General features: G+C 38.4%; 1 protein-coding gene across 1 annotated transcript in view; it reads left to right on the top strand.

Moving 5' to 3' along the window:
- rev3l (REV3 like, DNA directed polymerase zeta catalytic subunit) overlaps window positions 1–23152 on the top strand; it is a 62288-nt gene that overhangs the window by 36210 nt on the left and 2926 nt on the right. Inside the window, exons 13-31 of the mRNA XM_065263698.2 lie at window positions 60–3864; window positions 4003–4874; window positions 5042–5130; window positions 5243–5368; window positions 5829–6021; window positions 6777–6888; window positions 7721–7836; window positions 8118–8236; window positions 8318–8436; window positions 9393–9534; window positions 10167–10411; window positions 10537–10645; window positions 13589–13795; window positions 13922–14031; window positions 14470–14584; window positions 14729–14866; window positions 16206–16396; window positions 18496–18742; window positions 19871–20089. Coding sequence (XP_065119770.1) covers window positions 60–3864; window positions 4003–4874; window positions 5042–5130; window positions 5243–5368; window positions 5829–6021; window positions 6777–6888; window positions 7721–7836; window positions 8118–8236; window positions 8318–8436; window positions 9393–9534; window positions 10167–10411; window positions 10537–10645; window positions 13589–13795; window positions 13922–14031; window positions 14470–14584; window positions 14729–14866; window positions 16206–16396; window positions 18496–18742; window positions 19871–20089 — 7274 coding nt within the window. The remainder of the gene's footprint in view (window positions 1–59; window positions 3865–4002; window positions 4875–5041; window positions 5131–5242; window positions 5369–5828; window positions 6022–6776; window positions 6889–7720; window positions 7837–8117; window positions 8237–8317; window positions 8437–9392; window positions 9535–10166; window positions 10412–10536; window positions 10646–13588; window positions 13796–13921; window positions 14032–14469; window positions 14585–14728; window positions 14867–16205; window positions 16397–18495; window positions 18743–19870; window positions 20090–23152) is intronic.

Here is a 23152-nt window from a genome sequence, read left to right as displayed (position 1 = left end):
TAGGAATGATTAGCATTGTTACACAGATGTTTACATGTTTGTTTTCAATCTTCTTGTAGATTCATCTCTAACAGACAAAGGTTCTATCACACATTCATCTCTAACAGCAACGGACAAGATCCTTAGCAGCAGAAATGTGTTTCCAAATGAAGCTGTTCACTTGGAGCCACCATCTTCTGCTAAAATTGCCCTTGAGTACAAATGTTCAGAGCTGAGACTACAAGAGGAAAAACATTTAAAAAATCAAGAGACAAATGAATACTCAACTGGATTAAGAGTTAATAAAGAGATTCAATATATTCCGCCTGTCAAACATCCAATCCCTTGCAACACTGCAAATATATCTCAAATTGGTGCTGAGAAAATAGGTGTTCATCCTTTGTGCACCAGTGAAAATAAGGACGTTGGTTTTAACCAGCTTGAACATGATGGTTTGATGTTTGGAAACTCTAAACTTGTCCAGAGCAGAAAGAAATATGGGAGTATTAAAAATGTGGAAAATAACCACATATCCATCATGGAGAATCACAGGAGTTTCTCTGTATGTTATTCAGAGAAGATAAACTGCCCCACCCAGAGTGAGACCGAGTTGATTTCCAAAGACTGCAGAAGTTCTGTTATAAGGAGTTTTGACCACCAGACTCCAAGCCCCATAGAGGAGAGCCAACCATTGGCCCCTCAAGAAGGTGAAACAGGACAGGGCACTGAGGAGGGAGATGTTGGTGAACTGAAAATACGATATGAGGATTACCAAGAGAATAAAACCGAAAGGACCATTGTGGCTCAGCAGGAGGCACACTACAAGTTTTTCCCCAGTGTTGTTCTCTCTAACTGTCTTTCTAGACCAGTAAAAAAGCAGATTGGGAGCAAGACTGGGGAGGGCTGCTGTACCTTAGAACATCCTGAGCAGTGGAGGTCAAGGCTGAAGTTGACCAAAAAGAGAACTACATTAGGTCTAAAAAGGATAATTCCTTTGAGGACCCCATCTCCTACTAAAGAGGAAACCCCAGCTCTCCCTACAAGCAATCCAGGCTCTCTCAGTCAAAAAGAAACAGATTGGAGGGTTGACATGGAAAATTTAAATCATTCAACTGTTACAAATTTGGAGGGCTCTGTTGAGGATGATATTCCTGCCAAAATTGCTTGCACCAAGGTGTCCAATTTGCCAGGTAGCAAATATACTTTGCGGGCCAAAAGGAAAAAGAGCTATGATGGGGAAGATGGAGATCATTTAAGTTCTCGTTCTTCTAAACAATCCTTGGTACACAATGAAGTCATGAAAGACAAAAACAATGTCCTGAAAAAGAGAAGGTTGTCTAAAAAAGAGCCACCTATTATCATCAAATATATAATCATCAACAGGTTCAAAGGTCAAAAAAACATGCTTGTAAAGATTTCTAAAATTAGTGCTGATGAACCTCACACGGTTTTAACATCAGAAAAGCTTGCCGAGTACAAAAAGCTTGCTCCTCTCAAAGAATTCTGGCCCAAAGTTCCAGAGTCTACAGCAGTCAAGTACCCACTGACTGAGTCAAAAGTAAAGAAATGCCCCAAACGAAAAGCCAAGGTCAACCCAACATCAAAGAGGGCGAGCACCTCTCCAAAAGTAAAAAATGCACAAGCTAGTAAGACTAGGAGGACAAAGCGTGCTAAAACAGCATTAACATTGCCAAAATTACCTGCTCCGTGGCCTTGTTATAATGATTCCACTGATGACTACTGTACAGAGTATTCTGATGTAATGGTAGAATTAGGTTATTTGTCTGAAAGAGCTCCTAGTCCTACTGATTCAACTCCACCTCGATGTTGGTCACCTACCGACCCCTTATTGGAATCTGATTCAAATGGTCATCTCATAAACCCCCATAATGATCCGTGCCTTGGTTCACCTTATCGGTTATTGACTCCAAAACCGTACAAAAAAGACCTTAGAAACAGAAACAGGGCACCCAGGACTAAAAAGACCTCTGCTACCAGCTTAAAATGCAGAGGTAGTACCACAAAAAAGACAGTGGGTAGCAATTCTGTAAAAACTAGTGATTCACAAAAGAAAAGTAATCGAGCAGCTTCAAAGAGGCAGGGAGGCAAAATAAAAAGTACAGTACTTGGAGATGGCACATCTACCTCTCAGAAAAGCAGGAAGCTAAGCAGAAAGCCAGTTCAAGGATCTCAGAATTCCTTATCAGTTGAAGGGAGTAACAACTCCCAGCCTTCACTTTCTGTTGATACTGCATCTCTTGCTTCCTCATCAGATGACTTAACTCCTTTCCAGCATCCCAGTTCTTTAAAAAGTAGTCAAGATGATCTTACTATGAGTTGTTCAGGTTCACAAACAGTGATCACCAGCACTGAAAAGCAGCCAGATCAAGGAGTTTTTGGCTTTAATGCCATTTCCTCAAATGCACAAGGCTCGCTGATTGCCTCCAGTCCCTTTTTTGAAAAATCTCTGAATAGTGTTCTTTCCCCAGCTTCAAAAACTGTTGGACATCCGTGCTCTGTCATCACATACAGCAGATCTAATTCAAGATCACAAAACTTGAGTTTAGATGGGACACCAAAACTATGTGAATTGAAATCTGAGGTCACCAGCCAGGAAGGGAATGCCAGAACCATGCAGTACTCACAATCAACAGCAAAAATGACCGTAAAATCAAAAAGACAGTCAACAAAAAAGAAACACAGCATAGCGTCTTCACCAGAACCTGACAACTGTAGATCCACCTCTGATAAGAATGCAGTTGCAGATGGACCCCATACTGATCTCACATTATCATCAGTCCCAAAGAATGGAGTGATATGTGTTCCTGAGATGCCTTCTGGCTTGGCTGTCCTGAAGGAGCTTCTCCAGAAGAGGCAACTCAAGGCAGGACATGCTCTGCAGGAAAGTGTGACTGAAAATTTGTCCTTTACCAGTGATTTAACTGATGTTTCCAAATTGGTCAAATCTAAAAGAGTCCCTTCAGTAACATCAAGGAAACCAAGATCTAAATTGCCAAAAGAGTCTAAGAGCAGAGAAAGCCTGAAATGTAAACATGATGATTTGTTGAGACTGGACAATCTTTCATCAGATGACAGTCCTGTTCTTATGTCTGACCCTGGCTTTGACAGCTGCTGCTCCATCGAGGATAGCTTATCTCCAGAGCTTCCAGATAATTATAGCTTTGATATCAACGCCATTGGCCAGACAGACTTTTCTAGTCCTTATTCTGGTAACCAATTTGTCTTAACTGACAAGAACTTGCCTCAAAAGTTTCTCAGTGATGTCAGTCAGGAGGCAATCAGTGCACTTGTTGAAGGGTTGGGGAACAGGGCACAAAAAGTGTTTGAGGTTGATGCAGATGCCAAACAGCGAGAGGATAGGCAAAAATCTGGGACTACTAGTCCAGAGCTATTTGACAAATCATCTTGTGAAAACAGCAAAGTTTTTCCTAATGAGATATCTCTGTCTCTACTTGATTCAGAAAGGATCTTCAACAAAGATTGGGGGGGTTGTTTAGGTAAAATCAATGGCCTCAGCCCCTTTCAAGACTTCCACTGTGAAAAAAAAGATGTGTTGCTTGATATAGAGCCCTTTTATCCCATTACCTCTGCATCATTTGTAGATAATGGTGTATCCCCAAGTAGCGATCACTTAGACGGCAGTTCAGCAACCCCAAACAGTTCTCCACGTTCTATCAACTCACTGTCCCAACTGAAAAATGGAGGTCAGACTTCAAGGAGTGGAGGAACTCACATTCTTAAACCGCTTATGACTCCACCTACTCGTGAAGAAATCTTGGCTACTCTGATGGATCTGGACCTTTCAGAAGCCACCTACCAGGAACCATTTTGCAGTGACCCATCAGATGCGTCTTTGAAGCCAAGGTAAGAACACACACCATAATGGAAATATTCTTATGAGTTTAGCAAGTGTTTTGTGTTTATACTATTTATTAAATAGGATTCTTTGCTGGCTAATCAATAAAAAATCCATATCTAGAACCATCTTCACTGTTTCCGCAGGGAGGTCGGTGGGCGCAAATTGACATTAGAAACTAGGCTAGCAACTGAACTGGCTGAATTTCATGGGGAACTATCTCAGGAGGGTTTGCAATTTTGGAAGCTTGCATTTTCTGCTATGACAAATGTTGGCTCTACCCAAATCCATGGTCCTAAAGCTTCAGTATTTACCAAGGATCAAACAGCATCTTCTGGCAGTGATCAGAAAGTGATCATGGTGCCCTGCAAGAGTGCTCCAAGCAGGGAACGGGTGCAACTCTGGCTGCAGGCCAAGAAACAGTACGAGTGCCTTCAAAAGAATAGGAAAGTAAGTGGTGGCCAAAAATCTGTTGAGCCTCATTGCAGCACATGTGACATGACCTCTTCTCAGAAGAAAGATTTGGATTCACCTTGCTCAGAATATGTTGATAAAGGGCTTGAAAAAGTTCCAGAGTTGCAAAGTATCAAGAAAAACTCTATGAGTTTACCACTCCATATTTCACCAGTTAGGGCAACGTCTTCTATAAATAGCCCTTCGAACATGATCCATTTCAATGCTCCAGAAGAGGTGGAAGTAAACAGAAGCAGTCAGGGCATGTTACCAGACTCACCTGAGCTTCCCACATGGCAGCAAAGCCCTGCTGGTTTGAAGGATGAAGACAGAAAAGATTTGTCTGATAGATTAGCTGCCCCCAACATGGATGAGTCTCAAAATCTCTATTGCACATCACCCGAAAATGTACAGCAAAGGGATCTCTTGAGTCCATCCCCTTTTCTCATTAAAGACCAAGTTTCAGATGGTAAAGACACCTACCTGCTCCACAGCACGCCGGTTCTCAGGAGGAGACGAAACACTGACGACAATGAGTCTGGTTGCAGTCCAACAACGACTGAAGGTATAGTTCACCTATTAATGTAACTTTGATAACTTTGTACAACAATGTTTATTTCATGTTTTCTGTCACATTTTTAATAATGTTTAAGAAGAGATGATGTATAAGCATGCAAGTTACCTTATAGCCACTAAATAATTTTTGAATCTTTTGGATCTCTTCTTGTGCAGACATGGAGCCCAGATCACAGCGGCTACATCAGAGGAGTAATAAAAACAAAGATGCTCTGCGAAGAGTTCTGCTGACGACACAAATGAAGGTCAGATACAAGACTATGACCATTATGAATCATCTTAAGCTACAGTACCTTAGCTAATGTTCAGTATTGTATTATTTAGACTTTTATAGCACTTTAATTTATTCCCGTACAGAATCAGCTTTCCGCTATGAATGCTCCCAAGAAAGAGAATTCTCAGATTGAGGGTCCATCGATCTGCAATTCCTATGGCTTTAAAGTCAGTATGCAGAACTTACAGGAGGCAAAAGCATTGCATGAGGTAGGATCTGCTTTATCGTCTTTCATTAAACTGGGCTGTTTTTAACGGAGAGTTCACTCAAAAATGAAAATTACACCATGATATCTTTTTTCAGACTAACACAATCTGAGTTATATTAGAAAATGTCATGGCTGTTCCAAACTTTATAATAGTAGTAAATGGTGCTTTGATTTAAAGCCCAAAAAAGTCCATCCATCCTTTACAGAAGTAATCCACATGGCTTGAGAAGGTTAATAAAGGCCTTCTGAAGGCAGTCGATGAAATTTCGTAAAAATATATCAATGTTTAAAACTTGACAAACTAAAATAACTAGCTTGGAAAAGACTTGCGTAAGTTCACGAGAGAGTGCGTTTCCAACGTAGGATGTAGCGTAGTGAGAGACGTGGGAAAAATCCCAGTTTTAGATTTCTATTTCCTGATTGCCACTTTTTTTAATATTGATGTGAAATTCCCATTCTAGGTACAGCACCTTACACTGATAAGCATGGAGCTCCATGCAAGGACACGGCGTGACCTTGAGCCTGACCCTGAGTTTGACCCTATTTGTGCCTTATTCTACTGCCTCAGTTCTGATGCCACTCTTCCCAGTACTGACACCACCCAAATAACCGGCTCCATCGTTGTTGATAAAGATTGTTGTTCTTCGGATCAAGGTGAGATTTGTATTTATTAATCAGTGTTGTGTTTTAGGTCCTCATATCAGTAATACAGTCCAAAACAGGATGCAATCAATGCTATTGTTCATGTCAAGGAGCTATTGTCCTAACCAGCCTCATGTGACCTGTGAAAACAAGGCTAAAGTCTCAAAATATATACACAAAAGATATCATGCATCAATGTTTGATTTTACCAAGCTCTATTCATGTTAACTCTTTATCCATTTGCGCTATCAAAAAAATCAACTTGCTCCTGAAAGAAGAAAAACTGCGCAAGTAGACGTTTTGGCAAAAATGGTTTATTACCCAAAATTCTTGCTTTCCGTCCGCCAATCTTTGCTGTTTTCTGGAGAGCTAAAGGGGTGGATTTGAACAACAAAGGAATTGTCTGCACACTGAAAAAATCAATCAGACCAAAAGAGGTCTATCAAAAATATCATGTGAAAAAGTGACAACAGTGCAAAGTGTATAAAAACAGACCAGAGAGCAGACGTTTCAGTCAAAGTTTTCTTTAGTGCAAGGGCTACTCAATAGAAGTTGACAGTCAAAAAACTAAAATTAATTCAGATTTTTGTCATGTTGTGCAACAGTATTTCATTTTTTTAGTAAGGGCAGATGAGTTATTTCCTTCAAAACTTGGCTAGCGTTTCAGTTAGTGTTCACATAAGATGTTTTAGTGTGTCCATATTATCTTATGATTTGTTATAGTATTTTGTTTTTCTTTGTGTACCAACATTTTGTTCTCATTGTAGCCTCAAGGAGCCCAGCACCCTTGTTGTTTAGGTCTGGTGTGACAGGTCTACAAGTTACCTATGCCCGTGATGAGAAGGAGCTGTTTGAAGAGATCTCTAACATCATAAGAAAGTAGGTTAAAAGCGTATTGTGGATATGCATATTATTTTAGAAAATCTAAAATGTTACGAGTTAATAAAATTTACCTTTTTAATGTGTTTAAAATCAAAAAGTAATCTTTTATAGTAAATGGGCATCTAATGATGCTGGGTCATTACATGTCAACTGAGACATAGTTTACTTATTCGATTTCCAACACTTAATTTTATTACACATAGAGTCGTATTGAGATCATCATATATCTGGGATTGTATAGTACAATAAAGTGCCTTATAAATGTAGATGCCAAAAAATAAAGTTTCTAAAGAACTAGAATCTTAAAAGCTTTGAGAAGATTTTAATACGTTTTTGAGTAGCAGACATGCAAACTTTGGATAACAACACAAAAGTGCTTTCTCTAATTTTTCAACCATTGGCTTTTAATGCAACAAAGATTGCCAACAGACCAGACCCACCAATTTCTTTGAAAAAAATAAAAAATAATGCTGCACTCTTTCAAAAGTAGTTTTTTTTACACCACTTGTAATTTAGCTCCAAGTTTTAGGTAAAAATTGTCATTTTACCCCTCTGTCTACAAAAAGGTGGATTACTTGGTAAATATTAATCCATGATATTTAATATTTTGGATTTCTTCGTCATTAAAATCTTCTTTTTCCAGGAAATTAGTTCTCAAAAGCCAAATTTTTAGAGAGGGAAGTTTACAATATTTGTTTGATTTGACATGAAATGACCCTGCTGACTTTAACTTTTGGGTAACCATTTAGGCCAGATAAAAGACATGTGCAACTTTAAGCCCCCTGTGCAGCAGACCCACTTATAGGAACACCTGTCCCACTGTCCACAGGTATGACCCAGACATCCTGATAGGCTATGAAGTCCAAATGCACTCTTGGGGCTACCTACTGCAACGTGCATCAACACTGGGTGTGGACCTGTGTCAGCAGCTCTCCCGTGTACCAGGTAATCTTTTTTTAAAAAAAAACACACAATTAAACTGATTTATCTGTATTCAGTAACGCACTCATTATTTCAGGGACCCTTCTGTTAACAAAAAGGACAAACCTTTGAGATGTTGACCATTGATTTCTTGACCGTTAAACCACTTCAAAAGTTTTACAATACACCAAAACATATAGTAATACAGAGTCGAAAACAGAAACATTTGAGCATTTTTTATTATTTAAAGATGACTTGCAGCCAAAACAGGCCAAATTTGTTATTGTCATTACTACTCATTACAGGAGATGCGAAAGAGAATCGTTTTTTGGCAGAGAAAGATGAATATGGGGCAGAGACCATGAGTGAAATCCATATTGTTGGACGCATTGTCCTCAACCTGTGGAGAATTATGAAGACTGAGGTAATTTTTGACATTTATTATCCTAGATTTCAAAAGCTAACCCATTGTATTATTGTAAAATCTTTTTGTGTTTGTTTTCAGGCTGCATTAAATAACTACACTTTTGAGAATGTTGCTTTTCACCTCCTGCACCAGCGCTTTCCTCTCTACAGCCATCGCACGCTCTCTGACTGGTTTGATCACAACACACACGTGCACAGGTGGGAAATTATCTATTATCAGTTGTTCACAGTGAGCGTTATTACGAACACATTTTAGTCCATTTATTTTTAAAAGTGGACAGTATATAAGGGTTGACAATTAGTTATTTACAGATATCTGGAGAATGTAATTATGGCCCAAGCACTATTATTTCAAGGTTTCTGGGTGGTTTTTGGCCTTTAACATGCTCAAAAATAGGATTTTTTCATAAAAAAAATAAAAAAATTTGTTATATAAATAGTAATTCTAATATTATAAAAACAGCAACCTGAAATTATTGACTACACAGTAGACCATTTCAATGTTTTGTCTTTTTGTCAAATTTTTGGGGACCCCTTAAGCTGGCTTTATACTTTTGCGTAGGACCTACACCGTAGCCTGTATGCCATAGGCCACTCTGCAGTTTTTATTTATACTTCTGCATCATTGTTCGACTCGATGTGCTTTACACGGGCCTGTTACAGTATCGAGGCAAAAGCCAAAGAAGTGGATTGTGTTCCTTTTTGGAGAAGCATTAACTGTTAAATATTACTCCTAAATTTGGTCCATCGTTGTTTTTACCATTGCAAGCAGAAATGCACGTGAGGAAATGTGAATCTTTTTGACCTGAGGGAGGGGTTCTAGCCAACCAATCACAGTCCTTGCGGTATGCGTAGCCTTGACATGCTGTTACATTTTGGGATACGTGAGCGGCAGGCTACGCAAAAGGCTACTGCGTAGGGTTCATACAAAACCTTTAACCTTTTTAGCACCAGTGCTTTTCCAGTAGAAAGTTTATCATCAGCCCTGTTATTGCACCTATTTAACATTTTGCCCTAAGAGCCGCAATGGCCATTATAACCGTGGAATGAAAATCTGATCCTGTGACAGCCCTATGTCAAACTTACACTAGTAAAGCCATTGCATTTTGAATGTTCTGATATCTTGTGTATGTTTGTGCTGTTGTTTACGTCAGGTGGAAGGTGGTGGATCACTATGTAAGTCGTGTTTGTGGGACGATCCAGTTGCTGCAGCAGCAGGATATTATTGGCAGGACAAGCGAACTTGCGCGTCTGTTTGGGATTCAGTTCTATCATGTGCTTACAAGGGGTTCGCAGGTCAGCATACATTTAAAACAATCATTCAGACATGTCAGAGGTTGTGGTCTCTTCTCTGTGCCCCATATTATCATAAAAACAACTATTTTAGTTATTTAAGCTTTTCATTGTGAGCTTTGTTTGAATTAAATTCAAGTAGAGGTTAAGTGTTATGGTTCAGAAGCTGCAAATCCTTAATTTACTCATTCCCATGTCATCCCAGATGTCATTTATGATTTCCCAAGTAAACGAAGTACCATTCATGATTTCCTGTACTCGGATGAACACAAAGACTTTTATAAAAATATGCCTTCACTTTATGTTCCTACTTGTAAAGAATTCAACATGAAGTTACATATATCCACAATGGTTGATGTTTTTTAGATAACAATTATTTAGAAATATATAATAAAAGTAACACCTTTATCTTATGTAAACATGTAACTGTATTATTAAATAAAGTTGCTTTTCCATTGTGTGGTACTACACGGTACCTGGTCGTACTATTCAATGGAAAAGCATCATAATTATGTAAACGACCAACTTTACTTTTAGGTGCTCACACCCTGAATACAATTTTTAACTGGGTATTACTAATATTTGGTTGTGTCTACATAGAGTTTTTTGATGTATTGTCTCTTCTCTTTATGCAGTATCGTGTGGAATCAATGATGTTGAGGGTTGCAAAGCCGATGAATTACATCCCAGTGACTCCAAGCACACAACAACGTGCGCAGCAGAAAGCACCACAATGCATCCCGCTTGTCATGGAGCCAGAGTCCCGTTTCTATAGCAACTCGGTCATTGTGTTAGATTTTCAGTCCCTGTACCCATCCATCATCATCGCCTACAATTACTGTTTCTCGACCTGCCTCGGACACGTTGAAAGTCTCGGAACGTAAGCATTATTTTGGATTAAGGGAATAGTTTAAATCTTATCGGAGAGGATTTCTTGAAATGTATATTAATGCTGTTTTTCTGTCCAGTCGGTTTGCTGGTTTAATTGCGTTTTTTCTCTTTTAGGTGTGATGAGTTTAGATTTGGTTGTACATCTCTCAGAGTTCCTCCTGACCTGCTATACCAGCTTAGAAATGACATCACCATTTCTCCAAATGGCATTGCATTTGTTAAGGTAATTCTGAAATATTGCTACAGACATGCAGTTGAAGTGCCACAGTGGTTCCCTTGCCAAAAATCATTTTCTGGATTTGGATTATCGCTAAAATAAGCTGTATTTAACAAACATTTATGACACATAAAGACGCTTTAAAAGTCACGAGTGGGGTTATTACTGGTGTGTTTTATGTCATAGAATAGAACGTGAAAATACAGATGTTAACCCAAGATTTAAATTAAGATGTTTAATCAAAACCCCATTTAAACACTCCATGGACTTCGGGACGATGGAACTGGAAGTGCAAAAATACTTACTTAGTTCCAGGCTTTGCCTACAAAAATACATCAATTATTTTCCAATAATTCCCAAATGCTGTTTAACATTGTGCAAGTGCAACTGGCTTTTAAAGGAGATGAGAGATGAGACTCTTATGGCGCTTTTCCATTGCATAGTACCCCACAGTTTAGTTTAGTTTGGGTCGGGTCAGCTCACCTCACTTTGGCGTGGTTAGCTTTTCCATCGAGTTTAGTATCACTTCGGAGTGGGTGGGATTATAGGCGTGTCGTTATATTTACGCTGCCTACTGCTGTGACATCATACAAGTGAGAGCGTTGTTGTACATTCCCATACATTCATTTATTTCCCAGTCTGCCACAAAATTAAAATTGGCCACCACAAATAGATGTTTGCACATCGCGTTTATAACTACCTCTGTCTCACATGACAGTTTCTGTTCAAACATCCGACCCGTGGCGTCAGTCGACGGCGCTCCGCTGAGCCTCATTCAAGTTGCATTTAAGCATATATAATGCGGACGTGCACGTCGCGAATGTGCCGCCACAAACTGCAAGTCTGGAAAAAACTGTTATGGTGTCCCGGATTCTCAACCTGCGGATGTTTTTCATCGCTAAAAGGGTGTTGGGAAACTTATAGCAGAACACAGATAACAACATGTTTGCTTGAGACAGCGCAAGCTAGCAGTAAGCTAAAGCTAATATTTACATTATAGCGATGACGTGACGATTCTCTCAGACCAATCAGTGATCTACAGTGTTTTCGCGTCACGTTTGGTATCAGCTCGGGTCGCTTGGAACCCCAACCGAGGTGGTACGAAAAAAAGTATCAGGTACTACGTACTGCACCCAATGGAAAAGCTCCCAAAAGTAAGCTGACCCGACCCAAACTAAACTAAACCGTGGGGTACTATGCAATGGAAAAGCGCCATTATTGGTTTATCACACTTTACGCCCAAATCAGGTGTGTTAAAATAAGGAGACATCTAAAACATTCTGGTAGGGGGTCCTCGACGACCAGGATTGGGAAACACTGCGCTAACAAACCATTTTCTCATCGTTAAATTAGCCAAAGTGGATTCGGACACGCCCTTTTAGACTGTCTCATAAGAAATAGCAGCACATTCCTTTATAGCAAACCTCTCAAGCTCCTCCAGATTTTTTGGACTGTGTTTTGTGCAGGCCAGTCAAGGACAATCCATTTACTCATTTGGAGGTAGTTCTTCACCATAAGTGAGGTACGCTTTAGGTCGGTGTCAAACCAAGTTTTGTGCAAATTGCTTCTCATAGTCTTCCTTTTCCATTATTCCTTCGACCCTGATGAGATTCCCAGTTCCAAATGCACTAAAACAATTTCACAGCATTATACTCCCACCACCATGTTTCACTGTGTTCTTTGGTGTTGTGCCTCAATCAATCAGATAGTTTCTTAAGGGGCTAATGCACTTTATTCAGTCTGCCGCCATGTTGTTTCCAAACCGAGGCTGTGAGGGATGAATGTCCAGAGTGTGCGCTTTAAACCCTTTTGTTATGTATGGGGATTCTGGTCATTCATCCATCAAAACACAGAAAATACATTACACCACGTTGGAGACCCCTGCTCTAAACATCCATCCCTCACAGCCTCGGTTTGGGATCAACATGATGGCATGGTAAATAAGGTGTATAATATGGACCATAGCAGTTTATTTTTTATAACTATGCAAATTGAAATAAATAAGGCTTTCTCCAGAGAAAAGCTCTAATACGAAATGCTGCGTTAAAATTCCCTTGCTCTGTTAAACATCACTTGAGAAATATATTTAATAACACTTTAATAACCAAACAGATCGGGGGCACCATTCACTTCCATAGTATTAATTTTACAAAAGTTCTTTAAAATATCTTCATTTGTGTTCTTAAACAATTTTGAAACAACTTGAGGGTGAATAAATGATGACACAAGTTTAATTATTTGGATAGCTAAGCTTTTATGGTAAAATTAACCAAACAATAAAATTAACTTTGCGTAGTGTATGTTCTGCTTTACTCCTACTTTAGACTTGGCTAATCCATTCAGGTAATGAAGCTGTATATATTTAGCCTGGTCCAACCAGACCGTACATTCATTTCATTTGTACAGAGAGTCTGGCCACGCTCAATAGCAAAGCGTTACTTCCGTTAAGGAGGGTCCATTGTTGAAGTTTTAAACTATTGGATCTGCCCAGAGTCACTCAGGATCTGCCAAAGCCAATCGCTAACGTGTGGTCGTGACGTAGATCATGCACCGAAACCGTCCGGAAACAACAAGTCAGAATAATCAGACAAACAAAACTTAGCAAACCTGGTTCTTGCTCCGGCTTTAACTTGTGTATATTCGGCAGTTTTGCAACAATGAACCGAATAGCTTTTCTCACGTCTTTCTCCGCTGCCATTACTGAACTACAACTCAAACTGACGCGCGACCTCAACGTCATTGTTCTTAGCCACACCCATCTGTTCGCTGATTGGTCCTGCAGATTTTTGCAGGAGAAAACGAAACTCTATAGAGCCATCCCAGACGTACTGCTGAAGGGAAATGAAAATTAAGCGGAAGCACGTAGGAGGGCGGAGCCAGGCTAGTATATATTGTAATATTTTACAACTCTCTTACGATGTTTTCTTTGAATGCCTGTGTTTTGTTAAGGCGTCAGTACGAAAGGGTGTCCTTCCTAGTATGCTGGAGGAGATTTTGAACACCAGGATTATGGTAAAGCAGTCCATGAAGGCATACAAGAACGACAAAGCTCTGTCCCGTCTCCTGAACGCCAGGCAGCTCGGCCTTAAACTTATCTCGAATGTCACCTATGGTTACACTTCTGCCAACTTCTCGGGACGGATGCCCAGTGTTGAGGTACATATTTAAAGTCTGTGTTATCAACTAATAGGTCGTTTCTGATAGGCTTACAGACAGAATTAACCAGAAAAAGTGTTGATTATTGTGTAGCCAAAACTAATAATATGTCTCCTCACACTTCAGGTTGCTGACAGCATTTTGCACAAAGCTCGAGAGACTTTGGAGAGAGCCATTAAGATGGTGAATGACACAAAGAAGTGGGGAGCCCGGGTAGTCTATGGAGACACGGACAGGTAGAGAAAGAACTTAAATGCATGAACTGTTTGTGTCACAACATGTTGGAATTACCATAATTATACAATTCTCTACGCAGTAAGACATTGAATTGTTTGCAGCGTAGGTCTTAAAAACTAGGATACCCAAATTAAAACCACCTCACTCTAATCAGTAAATGTGGTGTGATCCTCTAACTCTGTGGTTCTCAAACTTGGGGTAGGACACCTTTTGGGGGGTCGTAAGGTGGTGCCAGTGGGGACATTTTATAAGTAAGGGATAATGTATAAACAGCAGGTTATTTGAGGAATAAGCCCTGACAGTGTGATCAGGACCCAATGCGTAGTGGATCATGTCACGCATCTCCAGTATTTTATATATAGAATTTGACAGATTACTTGATGAATAAATCTGCTAGACATCGCATCTCTTTTATTCCCTCTTTTTCTGTGTTTCAGCATGTTTGTGTTGTTGAAAGGAGCCACCAAGGAACAGGCGTTTAAGATTGGTAATGAAATCGCAGAGGCAGTGACGGCCACCAACCCAAAACCTGTCACACTAAAGTTTGAGAAAGTAAGTAATACTAAGATGTATAAGTTAATCTTGAATGTGTCTGTGTGTGTGTTTACTGTATGTTTTTGTTGTAAACTGTGTGTGGGAGTTTCTCTTTTTTGCTTCCTTCAAAATTTTGTTTGTGCGTTCTGTGTGTTTGTGCAGGTGTACCTGCCATGTGTGTTACAGACCAAGAAGCGCTATGTTGGGTACATGTATGAAAGCTTGGATCAGAAAAACCCTGTGTTTGACGCCAAAGGCATTGAGACTGTACGTCGAGATGGCTGCCCTGCTGTTGCCAAGGTAACGAGTGCTCCAGAATCATACTAGCATTACTATTTCTCAACCTGTCACTCACACTGCAGTCGCTGTGGCAGAGTTCAATTCAAAACAAGATGTCGGAGCCGATGGTGTAGTGGACATATGGTGCAGACGCACTACCGGCGACCCGAGTTCAATTCCCGGCTCGAGGTCCTTTGCCGATCCCATGCCCCTCTCTCCACCCTCTACTTTCCTGTCATCTCTTGATGACTGTCTTTCAAATAAAGGCAAAATGGCCTAAAAAAAGAATATAAAAAAACTAAATTCAAAACAAGATGGACAAATCATTGTGTAATCTGACATTAGAAGTGTTGATCTTAAAAGGTTGGTTAAATATTAGCCTGTAGCCTTATTAGGTGTATATGACTTTTTATATTAAATAATGATTACCTGGCTCTCTACAGCTTTAAAATGGCATTGGATAGTGCCCCATTTTTAAATCTCCACAAAGTGCATCCATTCATCAAAAACTGTGTCCCACTGTGGGGAAAGTCTGGTTGTATTGTTGTTTATATGCCTATGTGGTGTTTTTAATATGTTTTAGGACAAGCCCAATTCATCATTCAACCCCATTGCTGATATAATATAATTGGGAAAATAGTCTCTTTCTCGTTGTTTAAAGTTGCCTTGTTTTTTAATGTCACAAACATGTAACCAATCATATCAGCACAGTTGAACGCGTTGATCAGTTCAAGTTTGAGTTACAGATATGTGACTCTGGACCACAAAACCAGTCGTAAAACCTTCAAAATAATTAGTAAACCGTATGAAAAGATCATAATCCAAATGACGTCCTAGCAACACAATATTACAAACGAAAAGGTTTGTTTTAGCGCTCTCTACTGGGTTACCGCTGAAATGACCTTATGGACTGAAAAGGGGAAGTTGTAAGCTTTTACATAAATCAAAAATGAATGGTATATCCCCAAGGAATGGGTAAAGTTTTACAATTTTGATCACGATTTTCTGGTTATATTTACGGAAGGAGATTTACGAAATGTCTTTATGAATCATGGTCTTATACATAATATATAAAAAATCTATCATTTTAACACATGCAATATATTTTTGAATTTTTTCACAAATATACCCGTGTGACTTACGTCTGGTTTTGTGGTCTAGGGTCACGTATTATGTATGGATGCCGCATAGACACTGAAACGATAGCAGCACAGCTGCTTGAGCTCTGCTTCTGTGTTGCTCAAACATACAGGGTAACCAGTTAACATCAGGGCTTAAAGATTAGTAACAAAACAAAAATGTGACCCATTACATTGTCTATGTATGTATTATTGTGAATGACAAAAGTTCTGTTTGTCAGATTCTGGAGCGATCTTTAAAGCAGCTGTTTGAGACGCGAGACATCAGTCTGGTGAAGCAGTATGTACAGCGGCAGTGTCTGAAAGTACTGGAGGCCAAAGCCAGCATGCAGGACCTCACCTTTGCCAAAGAGTATCGTGGGAGTGGATCGTATAGGCCAGGGGCTTGTGTCCCTGCTCTGGAGCTCACGAGGTCAGTGTGTTTGTTTGTTTGAAAAGTGTGTGTGCACATGAGGGCACAAAGGTGGTATAATCCTAAAGTAATCATTTTTACTTAAATACATGTGAGCAAAAACATCTTAAAGGCAGGGGGCATGATCTCTGAAAGCCAATGTGGATATTTGAAATCACCTAAACAAACACCCCCCTACCCCAATAGAATCTGGACCTAACACTTTTAAAACTTTCCAAAGTGTTTTTCAAAAATCATGCACCCCGCCTTTATTCATTGTTTTTTTCCCAAGGTAAAGGGAGGCAGAGACTTATTTGTGACCAAGTCTGTGAAATTTTTTTGTGATTTAATGTTTTCTGCATAAAATCATCTTAGATAATGTAAAGAACATTCTTTGAAAATATAATTTTAAAATCTTTAATAGTTACTGTGTAAGTTAATGTAAAGGGTTAATATTATTGTGAAATCATTTTGATTGATGCCACTCATCTCATCTGTGTGTGTGTGTGTGTGTGTGTGTGTGTGTGTGTGTGTGTGTGTGTGTGTGTGTGTGTGTGTGTGTGTGTGTGTGTGTGTGCATGTAAGGGGACCAACAGTGTACATAGATAGAAATGGCCCCTCATTCTAAAGTAATAAAAACTTAACGGTTTATTATTTAAGGTCTTTATACACCACTGAAAACATAGTTATGTATATTATATTGCATTTATGTCAATAGATGGGTGATTCTCACGAAAACTTGGTTTTAAAAATGTCAAGCATGAAAATGTAAAAATTGCTTAAATTTACTTTTTTCCCACCAGACATTGAAAAACAAAGCCTGGAGTAAATGGGAACATTAATTTAAACACTTTTACTTATCATTTAACACTTTTTGTAACATAATTTAAAAAATTTGTCCTAAAAAAATCTAATTACCGCAACAGTCTGAAAACATCAACACTGACATATTTTCAAAATGACATGACAAACCTGAAAGAACATAATTTGGAGATTCTGCACATGCATTTAAAATCAAAGTATTATGCTTCTATTAATTAAATTAACATTTAATAAGCATCTGTTGCGGTAATGATAATCAAAATGTCGTGTAAGCATTCTGATAAGACAATATTTCAAATGAACTGTAAAAAATGATCTTACCTGGTAGCCATCTTGAAGTAACTGGTCCATGTGCTTGGTCACTCAAAATCAAACTTTATTAAAATTCTGTATGTGTGCTTAAACTGTTCTCAAAAAGTGTTGCGGAGGATGAGAACAACAGGCATGGACACATCATTTTCCTAATTTTTCCTAATATTCAGTAAATATTTTTTCTGTCATCTAAAGTAGTCTAGCAAAACATCCATTTATTTTTTTCTAAATATTTTTGTGTTAATTTGATTAAATTACAACATAACGTATGTTCAAACACAGCCGGACACATTGCGGTAATGAGAATTTTAGCAGAAAATGAGATAAAATTGACAAATGATAAATTCTTATGTTGAAATCACACATTGTGCAAGGTAGAACACAGTATTTTGTTAATTCTGATGGTTTTTAATATTACTATATTACACATTTTATAGCTAAAATCATTAGTGCCGTGGTGTTTCAATGGTTTCGTGAGAATCACCCAGATCCTCCTAAAATGTACACACTGACTGCGCCTTAAAATGTATGTGTGACATGAATGAACTGCACTCATAAACTGTTGTTGAGATTGTTTTCTCACTTGAAATGGGTGGAGGCTTGGACCGAACACAGTTTTGCTTATGTCTCAACTTAACAAGCGGATAGATACATTTCTTAATTAATATCCATGTATTGATTTAAAATGGAAATATGCTGAAGTTTTCCCTTTGTGTACTGTATATTTGTAGCAGCGTGCTTGTGCTTTTTCTGATTTAGTTTATTGTCTGTATGCATGCTATGGTTTGCTGTACTGTACCTGAGGGCAGTTGCTTAGCAACACAGCCATTAACAGATATAGAAATTAAATTACAGAGACATGGTTGCGTTTTAGATTCACTCCCTTATTTGCTCTGCCAGAATAGGTGCTTGCAAAATATAAAGGACTGTGCAATAAGACGTAGCTTTGCAATAATAAATGTTACTTGTATCTTTCTGTCTGACAGGCGTATGATGGCGTACGATCGGCGGTTAGAGCCGCGTGTGGGTGAGCGTGTGCCGTATGTTATTGTGTACGGTATGCCAGGTGTCCCTCTAATACAGCTGGTGCGACGTCCGCTAGAAGTACTGCTGGACCCAAATCTACGCCTCAACGCCACCTACTACATCACAAAGCAAATCCTACCACCACTAGCACGGATTTTTAACTTGATCGGGGTGGATGTGTTCACCTGGTACCACGAGCTTCCAAGGGTTAGTTTGTGACGTTTTTCATCTTTTAGTTGATAAAATCTCAAGCTGGAGCTGAAATGTGGATGTATTTAAATCTATTTAAACTTGTCTTTTGCTCTTTACATTTTCTTCTGATTGGCATAGATACTATTTGACAACTAAATAATATTAAACCATACTAGTTACTCTGAATAAGCTTAAAAGCACCATCTGGTGGTGGGTTTTGAAAATACTATAGACCTAGAAGGGTTGTGCAGTTTTAGTTCATGGTATATTAGCCTGGGATAGCAGAGAGACCACTGTATGTAACGATAGGACGAATTCCTTAAAGGGTAATGATAAAAATGCTTTTAAAAAATAAAATCTTTCAAAATTGATGTAATGGATATAGTCTGTGTTGAAAAGAAATGTTAATTGAATAATATTTTAGTAAAACATTTTTCCACAATATTTTTGATATCCCCATTCAAAACATGTCAAGGTGTACAACCATTCCTTGTATTTTTGCCAGATAAATTTGAATGCTCTCCCTGTGTCATGCTGATTGTTTATTTGATAGTGGCATTTAAAATTATAATCCTGAAAATAGTTAAAAAATGTAAAACAGCTTTACCATAAAATTAACATTTGAGAACTATATATTTATAAACAGTAATTTTTACAAAAGTATAATAACAGTTATAGACAACCTTAGCTTGCATTTATTAAAACAATTAATTAAAAGTTATTAGCTTATTAAAATTCTTCATCTTAATGTTTTTATTTCTTGGGACATTCATAGCAGTTGCATACTTTGATGTTATGGTTGCACCACCTACTGTACTTGCCTGTGGTATTAAATTTATAAATATACTTTTTTTAGTACAATTAAAATGTGTTTGATAAAATAGTTTCCCTGACACATGGTACATTTGTGGCATACTCAGTATTATGTTTATCTGCAAAATGTATCAAATAAACGCCTTGGTTAGCAAGTTATTTCTGATATTAAACTGGGATAGGACTGGAATCATTTTTGGAAAAATTATAGCTGTCACCTTTCAGGAGCCTTGGCATGCAAATTAGCAAAACTGTAAAATAATAGATTTTTCAAATGTGTTTTTTCCAAAGGTTTAGTATGCAAATGTTGATTTGTATTTCTCTGTGTAGATACAGAAGGCGTGCAGCTCTGGGATGGGCGCAGGGGGCGAGGAGGGCACAAGAAAAGGCACCATCTCTCAGTACTTCACTACACTGCATTGCCCCGTTTGTGATGAGCTAACACAGCTGGGAGTGTGTGAGCGTTGCCGTGCTGAACCACAGCGGGTCGTCGTTACCCTACACCAAGACTTACGACTGTGGGAGAGCCAGCAAGACCAGCTCCTAAAGGTTAGGGGTCACATATCTCATTGTATACTGTCGATCTATAAAAGGGTGTTTCACTCATTACATTTATGCAGTTGACAGACACTTTTATTCAAAGTGACTTACAGTGCATTTAATTCACATTTCTTTTATCAGTATGTGGGTGATATATAATTGCAGGTATATTTGGTGTCCGGTCATTTTTTCCTCCTTAAATGGTAGGGCTGTAGTCAACCAAAGAAATTCTTATTCGACCAAAATCCTGTCCTGCATCGATTAGTCGACTAAAAATAAGAAAAGACGCTATGTTTTGCTTTGTTGAACATTTATTAAACAATTGTCATAGAGAATTTATAAAACAACAATGAAAAAACATCAATAATAATAGGCTACATAAAACTATAATTATAATACAATTCTTTGAAAATTAAGTGATTTTTATTAACTGCAAAGTGAGGAGCTCTGTACTAGGTCTATAGTGAAAGTCACAATCACGCACCTGACCACACCCGCACGCTACAAATAAAATTACTGCTAAAACTGCCAAATAATGAAAAATCCTAACAAAAGCTCTCGTTTATACAGGCTGTATATCCTTCTTTAATTTGAAGCTATGGGTTAACTTTTGTCCAGCCGATCTAGGCATTTTAAAACACACACACACAAAAAAATAGCCTAAAACAATCCTAATAATAATAGGCTGTATAGTAGGAAGGCCTTTAGGTTATTTTCGTTTTGTTACATTATTTAGGCTATTTTCAAATGCGTCAACTGTACAAATAAAAACAAAAACATAAGTCCAGCAAACGCCGGATCGGAGGACAAATGGCTGCTTAGTTTCGAAATGGTTTGGGTACGAGGTGATCGTGTTGAAAATAAAGGCGTTTGTCTGGCGTTAGAAGCTCATTTGAAACATTGCCGCAGCTCATTTAAGAAAATGACAGCTCCGAAGAGACTCCGCTTTAGTTTGAGGTAGTGTTACAATAAAGAAGATCATCACTGTATCTGTTATCACTGAAATGTAGATGTAATATATTTCCAAATCTAAGCCCGTTGTATGCGGAATGTTGCCGAATAGACTGCAACACGATAAAACTAATGGATAAAACGGGCACCTTAAGAATGCGTAAAAGACGCACCGGCCAAGGCGGGTCTAACTCAATGTGTGTGAGAAAGCCCTTGTCATCTTCTAGAACGAATGCAGCAAAGATATTTAATGCTAATGTATGAGGCATACGCTGAGTTTTAGGTGCGTTCTAGTCAACAATGCAATGCAAGTGAACGCGCAGTGCCGGCGCCTTCATGCACGGTTATTATATTCTCTGCTATATTTGCTTTTTATTAATTAAATACATGCATTTGGTTGATGAAACATTTATTAAAATTAAGAAACAATTTATACAAAACGAAATTCAATTTAAAGAAATGCTTTCTATAAAGCAAAACTTTATTAAGTGGTAAAAATAATGTCTGAGGATTTACAAAACCAAAACTTAATCTGCAATTTACTTATAGCCTAAAAGAAGACAATCAGGAGAGACTTTCATTTTAATTATTTTATTGCTGTATTTTATTTACTATTCCAATGAAAGAATTTACAAAAAAATAGACGGTAGCATTTACTTTTCGCAAACCTTGTGAGCAGGCGAATCCAAACTTCGTGACCTTTTTTGTAAAATGCAGCCAGACAAAAGATTTAGATTTCTTGGACATTTTGCCGACTAAAGCCAAAACAGGTAGTGTTTGAACTGAATGAATACAGCAGAACTACCTATATTCCTTTCTGAGCGAAGTAGCAGTGCAGCCAGCCACAGGTGCGCTTCCAGAGTGTTCTACGTGGTGCGCTAAACTGTGATGCTGCTACAAAATAGCCTAAATTAAAGCATTTAAATTTGGGGATAAAACATGGGCTAATTATATTTAGAATACAGTAATATTTTACTGCTTATAAAGGAATAAATATCAAGGAGTAAATCAATGAAAATTTCTTTATTGGTGAAAATGAATTAATTATGCAACTGGTCGACCAATCAAAATGTCAGTCGACAAAGACGGCATCAACCAATTAGTCGACTAAAGTTGACAGCCCTATTAAATGGTTATATTTGTAATTATTTTAGTAATCTGGTACTCATTTTCATGGATCACAAGATGTTAGAGGGCGTAACAGTATAATATTTTCTGCCAAAAGTGTCTAGTATAGCTGAAAATCATGATTTCCTGTTATCCAAATGAGTCTGTGTCAATTCTGTTACCAGGGTAGAGTAACAGTGCTGACAGTATGGCTCTATACACACTGCAAATTTTTTGGAGTGACAACCGCACTCCCCTACATTAGTGGTTCTCAAACAGGTTTATGACATTTTATAAAATACATTAATTTATCATAAATTCTTTGTAATTAAACCTCAGACAAATAAGGCTAACCAACAGCACAAAATTGTACAATTTAATGTTTTGCTTTATTCAAATTTTAAGATTTATAAAGTTATACATTTTCTTTGGGGGGGGGGGCACGAAGAGATGCACGGCAAACAAGGGGGACCATGCGCCGAAAAGGTTTGACAACCACTGCCCTAAATGATCGTTTCATGTATGTACAAAACCACACTCGATCCCAAAACTGTGATGATTGACCCGCAGAGGTAACCCTAGCACTGCTTTGCCGTCTCGCGTGGTTATCACTCACAGCTTTGACCAAAATAATATTACAGCGTTATGTTTTGCAATAAACCATCGTCTTGGCATTGTATGCATTTGTGAGGCTGCTTTTCTTAGAGGCTGTTTACACTTGGCATTAACATGCGTTTTCGTCGATCGGATCACAAGTGGACGACGTAAATGCCAGGTGTAAACGGTGTTCAAAACGTTTTGAACACATCCACTTTCGACCACTTTCAACCACATTCAGAGGTAGTCGAAACCACTTTCGATCGGATCGCTTTGGAGTTGCGGAACGCAATGTGGTTGAATGTGTTCGAACCGCCACACGCGACCGCCTTCTCTCCGCCCATTTATCTAATCTGAGGTATTAAACACTAATTTTACGTCTTTTTTTTACTTCTGGCGTGAACATACGGTGAACAG

Source organism: Paramisgurnus dabryanus, chromosome 12 (assembly GCF_030506205.2).
Source record: "Paramisgurnus dabryanus chromosome 12, PD_genome_1.1, whole genome shotgun sequence".
NCBI lineage: Eukaryota > Metazoa > Chordata > Actinopteri > Cypriniformes > Cobitidae > Paramisgurnus > Paramisgurnus dabryanus.
The sequence above is the reverse complement of the archived record's forward strand: the minus strand, read 5'-3'. Positions and strand labels throughout refer to the sequence as shown.